This window comes from Gavialis gangeticus, unplaced genomic scaffold (assembly GCF_001723915.1).
Source record: "Gavialis gangeticus isolate Ggan-Ray unplaced genomic scaffold, GavGan_comp1, whole genome shotgun sequence".
NCBI classification, from domain to species: domain Eukaryota; kingdom Metazoa; phylum Chordata; order Crocodylia; family Gavialidae; genus Gavialis; species Gavialis gangeticus.
This window is the reverse complement of record NW_017729032.1, coordinates 258938430-258952976: the sequence shown is the minus strand read 5'-3', so window position 1 is coordinate 258952976 and position 14547 is coordinate 258938430. Positions and strand designations below refer to the sequence as shown.

The 14547-nt window shown below is 41.4% G+C and overlaps 1 protein-coding gene across 6 annotated transcripts in view; it reads left to right on the top strand.

Moving 5' to 3' along the window:
- Positions 1–14547, top strand: part of BBX (BBX, HMG-box containing) — a 239842-nt gene that overhangs the window by 150729 nt on the left and 74566 nt on the right. For all 6 annotated transcript variants that reach the window (XM_019525787.1, XM_019525788.1, XM_019525789.1 and 3 more), the window contains 2 exons: positions 5242–5440; positions 13307–13374. In XM_019525787.1, the coding sequence (XP_019381332.1) occupies positions 5242–5440; positions 13307–13374 (267 nt within the window). The remainder of the gene's footprint in view (positions 1–5241; positions 5441–13306; positions 13375–14547) is intronic.

Here is a 14547-nt window from a genome sequence, read left to right as displayed (position 1 = left end):
CAAAACATTGCAATAGCTGTATCAGAGACAAAGGCTTTCAAAATGCTGTTTCCTGGATTCGTCAGTAGGCAAAGGACACTCTCCATGTTTTTTTTCACATGTTGTGTAAAAGGTAATTGCACTGAGGGTGTGTGAATAGATGTGAGCACATTTTAACTCCTTATTCTGCCCCAAAGGAAGTAAGAACCCAAAGGAATTCAGGAAGACGGTGGGTTAATCTTCATGCCCATTCAGAAATGGGCATGAAGGGTATGTTTAACACTGAAAAATGCAAGGTTCTCCACCTTGGGAGGAAAAACCTGCAGCATCCTTATAGGTTTGGCAGTGCTATGCTGGCTAGCGCTACGGATGAAAAGGACTTGTGGTCAGTCACAACCACCAAGATGGAAATGAGCCTTCAATGTGATGCAGCGGGTAGTAAAGTGAGCAAAACACTGGCTTGCATCCATAGATACTTCTTAAGTAAATCCCGGGACGTCATTCTCCCATTGTACTTGGCCTTGGTGAGGCCACAGCTGGAGTACTGTGTCCAGTTTTGGGCTCCACAATTCAGAAAGGATGTGGAGAAGCTTGAGAGTCCAGAGAAGAGCCATGCGCATGATCAGAGTTCAGGAAAACAGACCTTATGACAACAGGCTGAGAGCTATGGGGCTCTTTAGCCTGGAAGAGCACAGGCTCAGGGGTGATCTGATGGCTACCTGTAAGTTTATCAGGGGTGTTCACTAGGATCTGGGGAAACGATTGTTCACCAAAGCGCCCCAAGGGATGACAAGGTTGAATGGTTATAAACTACTGCAAGACCATTTCAGGCTGGACATAAGGAAGAATTTCTTTACTGTCTGAGCCCCCAAGGTCTGGAATAGCCTGCCATCGGAGGTGGTTCAAACACCCACATTGAATGCCTTCAAGAGAAATTTGGATCCTATGACCCCAGCTGACATTCTGCCCCTTGGGCGGGGGCTGGACTTGAAGATCTTCTGAGGTTTCTTCCACCCCAGTGTCTATGAAATCTATTAAATGGGTCTCTGCTAATACCTTAGAAGTTCTCAGACCTCCTTGGCTAGGAATAGTAATATTTGGTAGCCTCACATAAAGGCTAAGCATTCCAAACCCATAGCAGTTGTGCTGATAAATACTTCGCAAATTGAACCACAATGGAACAGGATTTCTGTCAAGGTAAGAGATAGGCCTCAGGCTTACTGTTCTGTCCTGTCCTGTAACTGTGACACAACAAGCATCTGAACAACTGCTCACAAAGGACAACTGGGAGAAAGCAATCTCTCCTTTCTGTACTCTGAGTTGTATGGCAGCATGTCTTGGACCACCACCAGCAATAATCCAGAGATTAACTCCTTGCCTTTTGCCACATGACAACTGGCATGACTGAGATTCTTCACTTAAAGATTCCTGTATCAAAAGAGTTAAATGCTCATTTTTGCATATTACCCTAAAGAACTTGTCATCATTGGCAGTCCCTTGATTTGATGATGATCTCTGCCCTAGCTCACTGATGAGTCTTGAAGTGACTTAAGATCCAATCCTTGAGCCACAAATCTGTCTGCAGAATTTTCCACAGGGTAGGCTGCAGGCTGGGGTTCTTCTCCTTTTCCTTCCTTCACTCTCCTTTCTGCTTCGAGGGCAAGATGCTTTACCTCAAAACAGGCTGCCACTTGATTGAGGTTGCGGTGTCATTGAGGTTGGTTGGCAGCCAGCTCCTCTTAATTCTTAATCACAGCATCTGTTTTCTTGTGGTTTTCCTGCAATGTGTCCTTGTAGCTTTTTTTTCTAGCACAGTGAGATCTCAACTGTTACCAAGCTGGAAGTAGAGCACTTGTTTTGGGAGTCGAGAGTCGGGCATCTGCACACAATGTCCAGCCCAGTGAATTTAGCGCTTGAGGATTACTGACTCAATGCTGGTACCACTGGCTTCAGCAAGGATGCTGGTGTTTGTGTGGTGATCTTCCCATTTGATGTGGAGGATTTTCCAGAGGCATCATTGGTGATACCTTTCCAGGCTGTTGAGATGACAATGATAGTTCTCCCACACTTCACATCTGTAGAAGAGAGCAGGGATGATGACTATGTTGTAGGCCTGGATCGTGGTGTTTTTCTGGAGATAGTGATGAATAAAGAGATACCAAAGCAATTTCCTAAAGGAAGCACTTGCACACCAGATCCTGACCTCATTCTCCTCATCAATGTTCAATCACTGAGAGAGGTGGCTACGGAGGTAGGGGAAGTGCTACGCTACCTCTAGGGTCTCTCCCTCAATGGTTATTTGGGGGGGGGGGGTCACATTTGTGGCCTGGGACAGACTGATAGAGCACTTCAGTCTTCTCAGTGTTGAGAGAGAAGCCCAAAATTTAGTAGGCTTCTCCGAAGAGATCCAGTGCAGTCTGGAGGTTTTCCTTGGTGTACACAAGGATGATGCAACATATTCAGGGTCAAGGATGGTACTTTTGTCTTTGGGTGAAAACATCTCAGGTTGAAAAGCCCTCCATCTGTTTGGTATTCAGCATCAATTCCAGAAAGAAGGTAGTCCTTAATCAGAACCAAGATGAGGGTCAAAAAAATGGAGAACAGAGCTGGGGTGATGAGATCCTTGTTACACCCCTAATTTTGATGACAAGTAGATCTGTCTCCAGTCTGCTGCAAACAACAGGTGCAGTCATCAAGGTCCCGAGAAGCCTCAGGACCTGGATGTACTTTTCAGGACATCCAAATCTGGCCAGTACTTTCCATAAGGCTGTACAATTGATGGAATCAACAGCCTTAGTAAGGTCAATGAAGGCCATATACAGGTCCTATGTTGGTTCTGATGGACAACAAAGATCATGTCAGTTGCCCCACGGGATAGTCTGAAACCAGTGAGATTCCAGCAGGACCTCCTTAGCAAGAGGTAGAAGACTGTTTAGTAGAATGTGGGAGAGGATGAGGATCCCTGCTGTGGAAAGGAGAGCCATACCTCAGTAGTTCCCACACACAGACTTATCACCTTGGTGATTAGTCATGATGTTGGCATTCCTCAGATCCACAGGGGTCTCTTTGTTGCTCCAAATTTGGGGTATAAATTTATGGAGTTTCAGAGCCAGTTCTTCACTGTCAGCTTTGTAGGTTTTAGCAGGTAAGCCATCTGATCCAGTAGCCTCCAGGTTGTTCTTGGCTTCCTTAATGGCACAGCAGACTTCAAAGATGGGAGGGTTGGCGAGGGATCCCCTTTCAGAGTGTCAGGGGATGGACTTGGTGGTATCTGTCACAGTTGAGCCAAAGTTCAAGAGTGCCTCAAAGTGCTCTCTCCATCTAGCTTGGATAGATTTGTTGTCTTTGAGGAGCACTGAGCCATCCTGGGATTGCAGGGAAGTAGAACTGTGGGATATTGGCTGTAAATGGCTTTCATTGCCTGGATAAAGCTATGTATGTCATGTTTGTCAGCATAGAGCTGGAACTCCTTTGTTCTATCTTGCCACCACTGATGTTTTTTTTTTGATTTCCCAGATCCTCCTTTGAGCTTATGTATAGCACATAACTATTATCGTACTTCAGCAAAAGGGTACTTCCCATAGAAAAGATGCTCACTTGCATGCGCTAAGAATGCACCCTTGTTTATCTCTCTTGATCCCAAAATTCTCTTAAGCAGCAGCAATGTTATAATACTGTAACTTTTTACCCTAAAAGAAGCAGTTATAGGAATGGAAAATTATTTATCATTAACTGTCTTCCCTCCCTGCCCCCCCCTTTTCCCTTTAATCTGGTATTTCATAGCTGTAAATAAAAACTCCTGACTTGTGGCACACACAACTTACCTAGCTAATTCTCGCCTCTTTTTACATAAGTACTGGTTCAAAAAGGCAGTTTCCTGTCATCAGTTCCATTATCTTTTATCTCAGCTCCCATTTGGTCAGCATTATGTCCAGTAAAATTCCACAAGTTAAATATCAGTCTTCTCCTGCCAACTGCTTATTTTTCACTACTTCCAATGACATCTTTGAACCAGGATATTCAGTCACTGAAGAGTGGATTACAAAGCAAACTGATAGATCATAGTTCCTATATAATATGACCTCAACATTTTTTTCAGAGAAGTTTGTTTTCTTATTGTATATCTTATATTAAATATGCCATAACCTCATTTCCTATTTACTGATGAAAGCTGCTCAAGACAGTTGAAGTGTATAAGTAGGAATATCATGCAGGAGAAAACCAGGATCCCTGGTCATGACTACAAAGATTGCTTTGGCTTTTTCCTTACTGACGAGACAAATCCTGTAATTGTAAATGTGCTGATATCTGGCTATATATCTATCTATATAAGCGCAGACACACACACACGTGTGTGTGTATAGTTGCATTTATTTTATTGACCAAATAATTTTAAAATATAATCATCAGATATGCTAGATGCAGCTCTGTACCAAACTGCATTTGAGTCAGATTTTCCATTAGTCTCTGTAGAGTGGCTAAGTTGATTCTGCTGTCAAATGTCAAGAATGTACCCAGTTTACTGTAACATGTATTCTGTGTGCTCAAGGCCACAGAAAGTTTTAAACAGCCACAATGTAATCTAATGCTACAGATTGTCAGACAGGGTTGTAAATTCTGGATGTGAGCATGAGGTAAATTATCTGATGAAGTGCCACTGAAAATGAGGTGGTATCAGTAACCATTTATTTTCCCAGAAATATAACTGGCCTTGAAAAGAAGATAAACTCAAAAGCCAAGCTGTCCAAAGAAAAGTCAATGCATAGCAAGGAGATGTGTAATTCTGCCACATTTATCTATAAATGTATGGTTTTTAACAGCAAGAAAGCAAACCAAGATTGCATCTGTGAATGAGTTTAATTTAAATGGCTGTCCCATTATATCTAACAGGTGGGAGATCTTCATGAGGCTCCTTGAGGGCACTGGAAAACTCTCTATGGGTGAGGCTGCAAGATCAAGGCTAAAATATGCTGGCAATAGTAAACCCTGATAAGGATCAAAACTGCCATTTTGAAATCCAGCTTTTCCTATTGTAAAGTTTGTCTTGGTAGTCGAACTGAATTTCAAGTATGTGATCAGTGCTTTTGCTAGATTAGGGCAAAGCTAGGATCAAAAAGGCTACACACTGAATGCAGCCATCTTAAAAAGAGGGTATTCTCCCATTGTCTCATAAATATCAAATAGCCACAGCAGATAAGACTGCTTTGTTTGTTTACTTGCTTGTTTCCCCCTTTACTGATACGTGTTTCCCTTCTCTTCTAGTACAAGGATGCATTTATGAAGGCAAACCCTGGCTACAAGTGGTGTCCCGCAACAAATAAGCCTGTGAAAACCCAGTCATCCGCTGTTACAAACAGGAAGAAACTGTGGGCTTTCCCATCAGACTCTGTGAAAGATTTACCAAGCCCAAAAAAAGTGGCAAAGACTGAAGATATGCCTCAGCTTAATTTTGGAATAGCAGGTAAGCTTGGATTCCCCACTAGTGTTATCACAGTCACCACTGATGATGTTACCTTGATAGACAGAATACCTCTTCGTTCCAACTTCTGTCATGATTCAGTCCTCTGTCTTGTCTCAAATCAGGAAAGTTGGACATATATGCTTAAGAGCTGTTTAAACCTGTATATTGTTTTGAATGAGGATAAATTGAAGCACTTAAAAGTGCTATCCAAAATCCTGGCCTCTAAGAACTTCTGAAATATAATAACTTGTCACGGATTCCAATGTTATGGTTTATGCCCCTTTTTAATTAAAGGTAGATCTTTCCACTCTTCAGAAAACGAGAGGAAAAAACGCATGCCATTCTTTCTTTCAAATTCATGGAGCACTGTGTTAAGTTTAGCAGTTGACTGCCAACAGGAGTAATGTGCTGGTAGCTACTAAAGAAAAGTTGGAGGTGTTAATGAGCAATGTTCCTGTGGATGAAAGTATTTGATGAAGCACGCTGTCTCTGACATTAAAGATCCAGTAGAAGAAAATTGATTTTAAAACTAATAAAATTAAATCTGTTCTCTTTTTCTTAACCTAGAAAAGGCATGTTTGAGTAAATATGGTAAATCAGACCTACACCAGCAATAAGATGAGGTTTTTCCCCTTATTTGCATACAGGGAAATGTCATTAAATACATTGTCTATCATTAAACTGCTGCCAAAAGCACCATGTGATCAGTAATAGAAACCAACAAAGAAGATGATTTAAATGCAGCCACCACTGGGCATGACCATTAAAACACATGGCCCAAGTTGGACAAACGTATTAATAGGAATCTTTTTTTAAGAGACTTTTTTATGTTCCAATCCAAACCAGCCAAATCAATTCCAAATACTTGAGTTAGTCAAGAACCATAAGTGGCCCTACTACTGGCAACATCCTCCACCCCACCTGGGGCTTCAGATGCTTCCAAATCCTTTGGCAGGCATCCTACATGCAGGCCCAAGCCCAGTGGCTTGGGGTTTGGATGCCGCCAAGTTTCACTTGCCCTCAGAACCAGTGAACCACGAGTCTTTTGGCTTTGGACTAGTATCGTGCATAGTTCATACTATACATAAGTAGGTGCCAAAAGTGCTACTTAAAAGTGTGTTTATACCTGTGCTAAAACTTGCAGCAGGTTCAAAAAGAGTGAAATGCATCAATTCTGGATTAACTTAAGTAATGTGCCTGTATGCAAAATACTCCAGGTGTGTTTATTTCAAAGTCAGCGTTTTCAAATTTGCCCTTCACTTCCATGTGCTCAGGGAGAGCAGGGCATGACAGTAAGGATGGTGGGGAAGAGGCTGCAGGGGGAGGAAGCTGGGGGGCAGAGGACAAGGGGGCAACCTGACCTGCCAGATTTATTTTCCCAGCTGTAGCAGTGGGAAGGGGACAAAGTCAGACCTCCAATAATTGGATTGAAACCTCCAATAATTAGATTATATATCTGGAGAATTATAACAAATTTATAAATATTCCATATATAGAATCTAATTATTGGGGTGTTGTCTTACATTCAACTAAATACTATAGCGATGGGCCGATTTATCCTCTGTTCTCACGAGTGACAGCGATGACTAAGTGTTACCAGAACATAGAAGAACATGACCTTAGTAAACATGGGCATTAATGTACTTGAATGTCAGCAGCTTCTGAGCCTAAAACTGGTAGAAACTAGATGTTATTTAGAAGGGGATAAAAATAATCTTCCTTTTTTCCTTTCTAAAAAATAGTTAGACTCTCTGTGTTATCAAATTTGAAACTTTTCAGGTGTTGTGGTTGGGTTGTGCTAAATGTGTGACAGGTGGATAGTATTTTCTGCCCTGGAGAACTTTCAGACAAAATTGTAGGGAAAATTTTGCTTATGGAACAGGTTTGAAAGGATAAAAAAAATCTCTTTTTTTGCCCATTCCAGCTCTATGAACTTTCCTGTAATGAAATGACTTCTTGAAGGAACTGTGAACTATAATTCAATAGGAATCTCTACACATTACATACTTTTGTGATGTCTGTTGTATGGGAACCTGGTACTAGAGATTGTCATAATCTTCATTCTGTTTGGCTTCTACCATCAGAAGAATGTTGAACTTTATGGCCTTTTAAATGTGTCTTAAAAAGACCTGATGAGCAGTTAGCAGGAATTGGTTGCACCTACCCTAACATGCTTTAGTTAAACAGAACATGATATACCCCCTCTAAAAATAGACATAACAATTTGAAGAGTGGGTAGTCAGTCAATCTTTGTAGAAGTAGTGGAGGAACCAGACACTAGATTTCTGGTAGGATCTGATAAGTATAAAGAGATCTACCACCTATGCCAAGGCAAACAGACTTCTTCAAGCAGAAGATTACAGCTTATGAGCCCTGGCCCTGACATCCACATAACTATGCACTTGCTTAGCTGTATTCATATCATTAGATTTTTTTTAAACACAAAAAATGTTAAGGATGTGCATAATTTAAGTAAATGAAGCAAATACTTCCAGAACAACAGTTTGATTAGTAAGATCTAAGTTGTATATTAATGTAGATCTCCTGAATCCCATCCCAATGTCTTTAGCTACAAGACTATCCTTCTTCCTTAATGAAGAAAATGTTTATGTTCCTGGGAATTCTCTGCTATAGTCTGGTAGGATTTCAGGTCCTGTTCTTGCCCAGATGCACCCACTAATGATAAATAGATGGTTCATCAGTACAAAGTTAGCTTGCAAAAGTATGACTACCTCATGTATGACTAGTTCATAATGGGAGTTAACATCACTGAATGATGAATCTTTAGTTTACTGTTTGGAGAACTATTATGTCTGCTCTGTGCCAGTTGCTGGTAAATGTACCTCTGAATTTCTTTCTTCTGCAGAACAAAATGTATCCCATTCTCTTTATGTTATATCCAAAATAACTAGCTTTAACATGTGCACTGACTGTTGCCAAGGAACCAGAAGTAGCTGAATAAGTATAGGAAGCAGTGAAAAAGTATAGAGTATCTGAAACCATTGATACTGTCTTAAATGACATGCATCATGAAGTAATTCCTTGCCTAGAATTAGGAAAAATGTACCATGTCAAGATCATCCCACACAGCAATTTCACTTGACGTTACTTGTAAAAGGCTTTTTCCCCTTTGCTTTAATGTGCAATAATATTAAGAAAACTGGGATGTAGGGCAAAATTCTTCACAAATAGTCCTCCTGGAATTAGCAGAAGAATGGATATGTGTAAGGATTTCTTTGGGTGATATCTCTTATTGGACCAACTGCATAGTTGGGACAGAGTTAGATAAGCTTTCAAGTGCCAAGACATTCTTCAGCTCTATAATGATCACACACACACATGCACGCGCGCGCGCGCACACACACTTTTTTTTTTTTAAAAGAAGGGTGTGCTGTCTGTAAGGTAAGCTTCCCCTTTTCATCCTATGCTAGCCATTGTTGGATATAGAATGCCCAGTACAGTGCTGGGATTTTCTATACGGTGTCACAAGCACCGTTTCACCTCAACTCCCAATATGTATATTGGAATCAAGTGTGTTTTTACAAGATGTCTTGGGTGTGCTGTGTTAGCAGACATAAGGCAAAATGGGTATTCTGTACAGTGGATCTCTCTTGTACGGTTTCCCCATCCAACAAAACATTTTGAAGTTCAAAATCTTGTCCATTCTCTAAGATGAGATCAGTACCTTTTTGAAGCTTTGTAAAAAGCCAGAGAGATGAACAGGAAGGCAGAAATGGCCTCCCACCCCTAATCACCACTGAATAGCCAGTTGCTTGGTGCTAGGGTCACTCATCTGGAATATGGGTATTAATTAGTTTGGGTTAATTGTCTCTAGTTGGATCTGTTCCATTTTGGTAAATAATTAAATAATCATTAGAGCATGGCTTGAACTGCTTCTTTTGTGTTCTGTGCAAGTACTATAACCATTGGCTCATAGAGTCCGTCTCTTTGGTCCAGAGTATATTTAACTATTTATACAAAGTGGAACATCTCCAGCAGGAGCGAATGAGACGGGTAGGCAGAGAGTGACTGTATATGTCAGTGGTTAAAGCACAAGTGACTGAAGCAAATAGCAGGAGTATGTGAGATCAGAGATTTATATACCTTGTCAGAATCAGCCAGAGGAGGGATTTTTTGCATTCCTTGTGCATACGCAGGTGCGCACACTCTCACTTACACGCTTGTGCTCGCTCACTCGCGCACTGTCTCTCTCTCTCGATTAGAAATTCCAACCTGAACCCAATGAAGTTTTACTGCGAGTGGCACATTCCTGCAACCCTTCCTCCCCCAACCCACCACGGTTTTGATGAATCAGCATTTTCCAGCTGGAAAAAAATTGCTTAGTTTAAAAATTCCTAGCTACCCCTCTTATAGTCCCAGAGTAGTAAAAGTCATCACTCCCAAACGGTGAGCCCGTTGTTAGTTTTGGCAATAATAAAAGCTTCAGTGAAGGCCACAAATCAGCTTCCATTATAGTATTAATATTTAATATGTTTTTGTGAATCAGGCTCTTAATGAGAAAAGGGAATACCTCATTATAGGGAAATACCTGTAAACAGTTTTAAAATTATATTTATACCATTACATTATTCATATCTGTACGTTCTTAATGCCATAAGTAACACATTGCACACAAGCTGATGCAAATTTTAAGGCAATGTGTTCAAATATACATTTTAGTTTTTAATATCTTACATTTGCAGTTTGAAAGCCTGATAGGAGGATTTTTCTCTTCATAAAGAGCAGACATCCAACCTCCAGCCCTCCTCTACAGCTGCAGCACAAGTATTCTTTAGCTCCTTAAGCACTAAATTAAACTCTCACTTTCCACTAAACTGTCATTTTGTTTCCTCCTCTTGATTTTTATTTTTAAATAGATGGTTTAAGCATCTGTTGAATGCTTACTGAAAAAACTCCTGAGACACATCCTACAATTAAAGGGGGTGCGGGGAACGAAGACCATCTTTATAGTGGGGAAAAAAACCCATGGAAGTAGAAGAAGGGTTTGGAATGGGTTGTTATGTGCATCATCCTGTTGTACGGTGAGGTATGCCATCCTTTTACCTCCAGATTGACCCCTTTCCTTTTGCTGTGAGAAGCTTCCACTGGGACAAGAGCTTCTTCCTGATCAGTGCCTGTTAATTGATCTTCTGGCAAAATGTCCTTTCCAAGATGGATGGCCTATGCAGCCTAGGCCTAAGAGGGCAGTGCTTTAGCTCAGTAGTGTGCCTGGAACCTCTCCTTACATCTGCCAGCCTTTCTGTCTCAGAATATTTTCGTTCTGCTTGTGAGCAAGTTGCTGTCTGAGGAAGTAACCAAGACATTGTATCTTTGACAAAGCTTATTTTTGTCTGTCCTAGTAATAATGTGACTTTGCACTCTTATTTTGCCTCTCCCCCCTCGTTTTTTCCTGAAAAATGAAGTGGGAAATTCTGAATATGCTTTTAGTACAGTTTGCTGTGAGAGGGCAGTACTGTCATTCTAAAACATCAGCGGACCCAGACTCAGCTGCTGTCAGGCAGACTCAGTGTATCCCTCTTCAGTCTCATCAGACAGCTTTGCCCTGTTTCTTCAACTATATCATCAGTATAAAGATGAAAAGTGATAATCCTATGAGAGTAACTGTTTAATAGAGACAGGAAGGATAGATTAGTGATTCAAGCACTGAACTAGAACTTTGGAGGCCAGGGCTTTGTTCCCAGCTCTTCCATATACTTCATGTCTAACCTTGCCAAAGCTGTGTAATCTCTTTGTGCCTCCACATATTTTGTTGTTGGGGTGGTTTTTTGGGTTTTTTTTCCTTTGTTTGTTTGTTTTTTGGGTTTTTTGTGGAAATTTTTTCCTATTCCAGATCAAATTAGCCAAATGAGTTCCGAAGCCTCTCAATTGAGCAAAACTCAGTCATTCACACACCGTATGTGGCACTACTACTGGCAAGTATCCTCCACCCCAGACTTTTCAGCCTTCAGATACTTGGCTTCAGATACTCCCAAATCCACTGGCAGGCATCCTACCTCTGGTCTTGGGGTTTGGATGCCTCTGAGTGTCACTTTCCCTTAGCCAATGGCCACAGGAGCAAACTACGAAGAAGTCCGTAGTTTCGATCAAGTAAGCATGTAGCCAAGATCCTCCCACTGGAAGCTGGCTGCTGGGAAGCTAATTACAAGACTTGTAGGGTGTCTTGTCTGCAATGCATTGGACAGGGGTGCACCCTCCACTGCACGATGCCATTAAATCCATCTAAGTGCTCCCCCACAGTGCTGCTGGCCTCGCCTTCCCCATTCTGTCCACTCCATTGCCACTGTCTCTGGGGGGAGGGGGAAGCAAGGCACAGCTGGCTTTGCCTCCCCCCTCCTCTGTCCCATGTCCCCACCATTATGACAGTGCTCCACCACACTGCCACCTCCTGTTGAATGCTTATTTGCACTCTATTTGGCTGTTTCAGTCAGCCAATCAGAGTGCGAATAAAGCATTATGGACAGACAGACAGGCAGACAGATAGATTAAGGATTTTATAATATTAGAATTATTCTTCAGTTTTCATCCAAATAAGGCTTATTTGCATATTAGACACCAGAAAATATGCAAAGACGATCTCTTCTTCTTTACTTTATATTGCTCACCATAACTCGCGAGTGAGTGAGCAAGAACCGTATCACACATCTCCGCAGTGCCAGCACTAGGAGGGGAAGAAAGGAAGGGGCTCCTTCCCCTCCTGGAGCCCAGCTTCCATGGAAGGGTACCCCTAATCCTCCTCTTGCCCAAGGCCCCAAAAAATATGAATCCACCTCTGAATTAAGTTACCATAGTTTGGCTTTCACTTACCTCAGGGGAAGTAAAAGCCAGTTGCTACAGGATTTGTCTTTGCCCCCTTTAGCCATGGGCTCTCTGCTCATTGTACTGTTTGTATCATCAAGGAAAAATACTTCATTTCACCTGTGCTTTCTCTGGCTTGTGAGTTCTTCAGACCAGTCATTGCCTTACTGTGTATATCACCAAGTGTAATCTGGTCCCAGCCTGGATTGTAGCTCCAGGCACCACGTTATTATCAATTAATTAGTAATAGTGAATAATCATGTGTTTGATATGCCCAAAAGAGGGCACTCTCTAAGCATATAGCGTCACTTTTCATTGCTCTCTCTACTTTTTGTTGTTAAAACTCCTGAAAACAAGAAGGCTCAAGGGAGGGAAATGTCAACATTTATTTTTTAGAATTACTTTATCCAAATGTAGTACCTTGGCAGGGTAACGTTTGGGCAAGATGCCCATTCAACTCCTGTCCTGTATCACTGCTTAATTCTTCAGAGTTGTCAGCTTAGCACTCTTCAGCACTGAATGTAGCTCAAGTTTTAACAATAAATCACTAGAAAAATTTCTTCACAGATGCTTAGGCAGAGTTACCTCTTTGGTTGAAAGGAAGCTTAATCTTTGATATGGTCCCTTCTCTTTATTTGTTTTGTAACTGGAAGTAGGTCACTCCCCGACTCTGAAGCTTTTGTCTGTTCACATATAACCGTTGGCCATATTAGAAAGAATATTTCCTTTGTGTGTGTTTGTGAGATTGTTCTAGTTGCCATTTTAAAAATATTCATCTCTGTAATACATGAAATCTATGACAGTAGAATCATAAATCCACACGATGGGGTGTTAAGCACACAAATCCATTTAAGTCCCCTGAGACAGCTCTGGGAGTCTATTCCAGTGGGTATGGAAAATAGTTATTTGTGATTTTCTTCGACTAGCTTTATGGCATCTTTCTAGGAGTATCTGTGACAAGCAGCCTTTTGTAGAGGTTTGCATTGCTGGCAAACTGTTCTTTCAGCATGTGAATGAATTGCCTTAATACTTGGTTTTACTTTTTAACAGATCCGACACAAATGGGAGGCCTAAGTATGCTGCTGTTAGCAGGGGAGCATGCCCTGACTGCACAAGAGGTAAGTAAATCTTTCTCCTTCCCTTCTGCTACCCCCTGAATTGGAAGGCGCCCTGAAAAGGAATAATAGTCAAGATTGGATGGTGCCATGTGTGAGCATGGTGACTTGACACTCCCCCTCAAACTAGCGGGAAGATAGGCTAGCTCTCATTTTGATGTCTGTTCAGTAATTGTGCCAGTGTAATGCTATTGACTGACTTCCGTGCTGAGGGATCCATGTGGCCCCTAACTCCACCTGTTGGGATATTCCTGTTGTCACAGATAGGAGTACGGGAACATAACAATTCTAGTAAAATGTTTTGCAGGCTCCTGATTAAGAGTTGCCTGTACCTGTATATTTGTACAGCACCTTGCACCATAGAGCAGTTGGCTCAACCGAGGCAGTATAACTATTGGATAATATATTTTGGTTATAGGTGAATTCTAATCTTGAAAAGGTTGCTAGTGCTAAGAAACATTCAAGATACTCTAGGTGATTCCTGTTATATTTGGCTTTGTGCTTATTGTACTGCCAGTTCAAAAGGCTTGGTAGTTCAGTTGGTATAATGTAAACATTTTGCATTTACATAGAAAACAAGTAAATCATAGAATGTGGGGGGTTTTTCTCCATAATCCCAGCAATGGAGATGCATATAGGGTTTCTGTAGTTTGGTGGTTACTTACAGTATATTTTTGCCCTCAGTTTGAAATTCCTGCATTAGGTGGGTCAAATGGACTCACATTCAATAGGTATATAAAATAGGTAGTTGCTGGATCAGAAGAGGGAGTTGCAAGCAGCTTACAGGTAATAGCACTTTTCAGCGGATGGTATTACTTACTTTTATACTATGATTCCTTCAGAAGGTCTACTGTTAAATTTGACAGCCAGAAGAACAGTCAGGGAAGCTGGTGCACACCTCTCACTTGAGAATCCATAGGAGTTGTGTGCTTACCTGTCTTTTTGGACCTTGTAAAAAATCTTCCACTGATGTCTTTGATTGTACAAAATCAGGCTTTGCACCTTTATTCTGGTTTATCCCATTATGATTCGGTCTCTGTGACAACTGGATTTAAGGCAAGCCTTGGGTATTGTGGGACCATGAGCACAATGGGCTCGTTCAGATGTGCAGGGAGCCCGCTGCAACATGCTGGAAATGCAGCGCATCATAGCAGATTTGATTAATTGAGTCTGCTG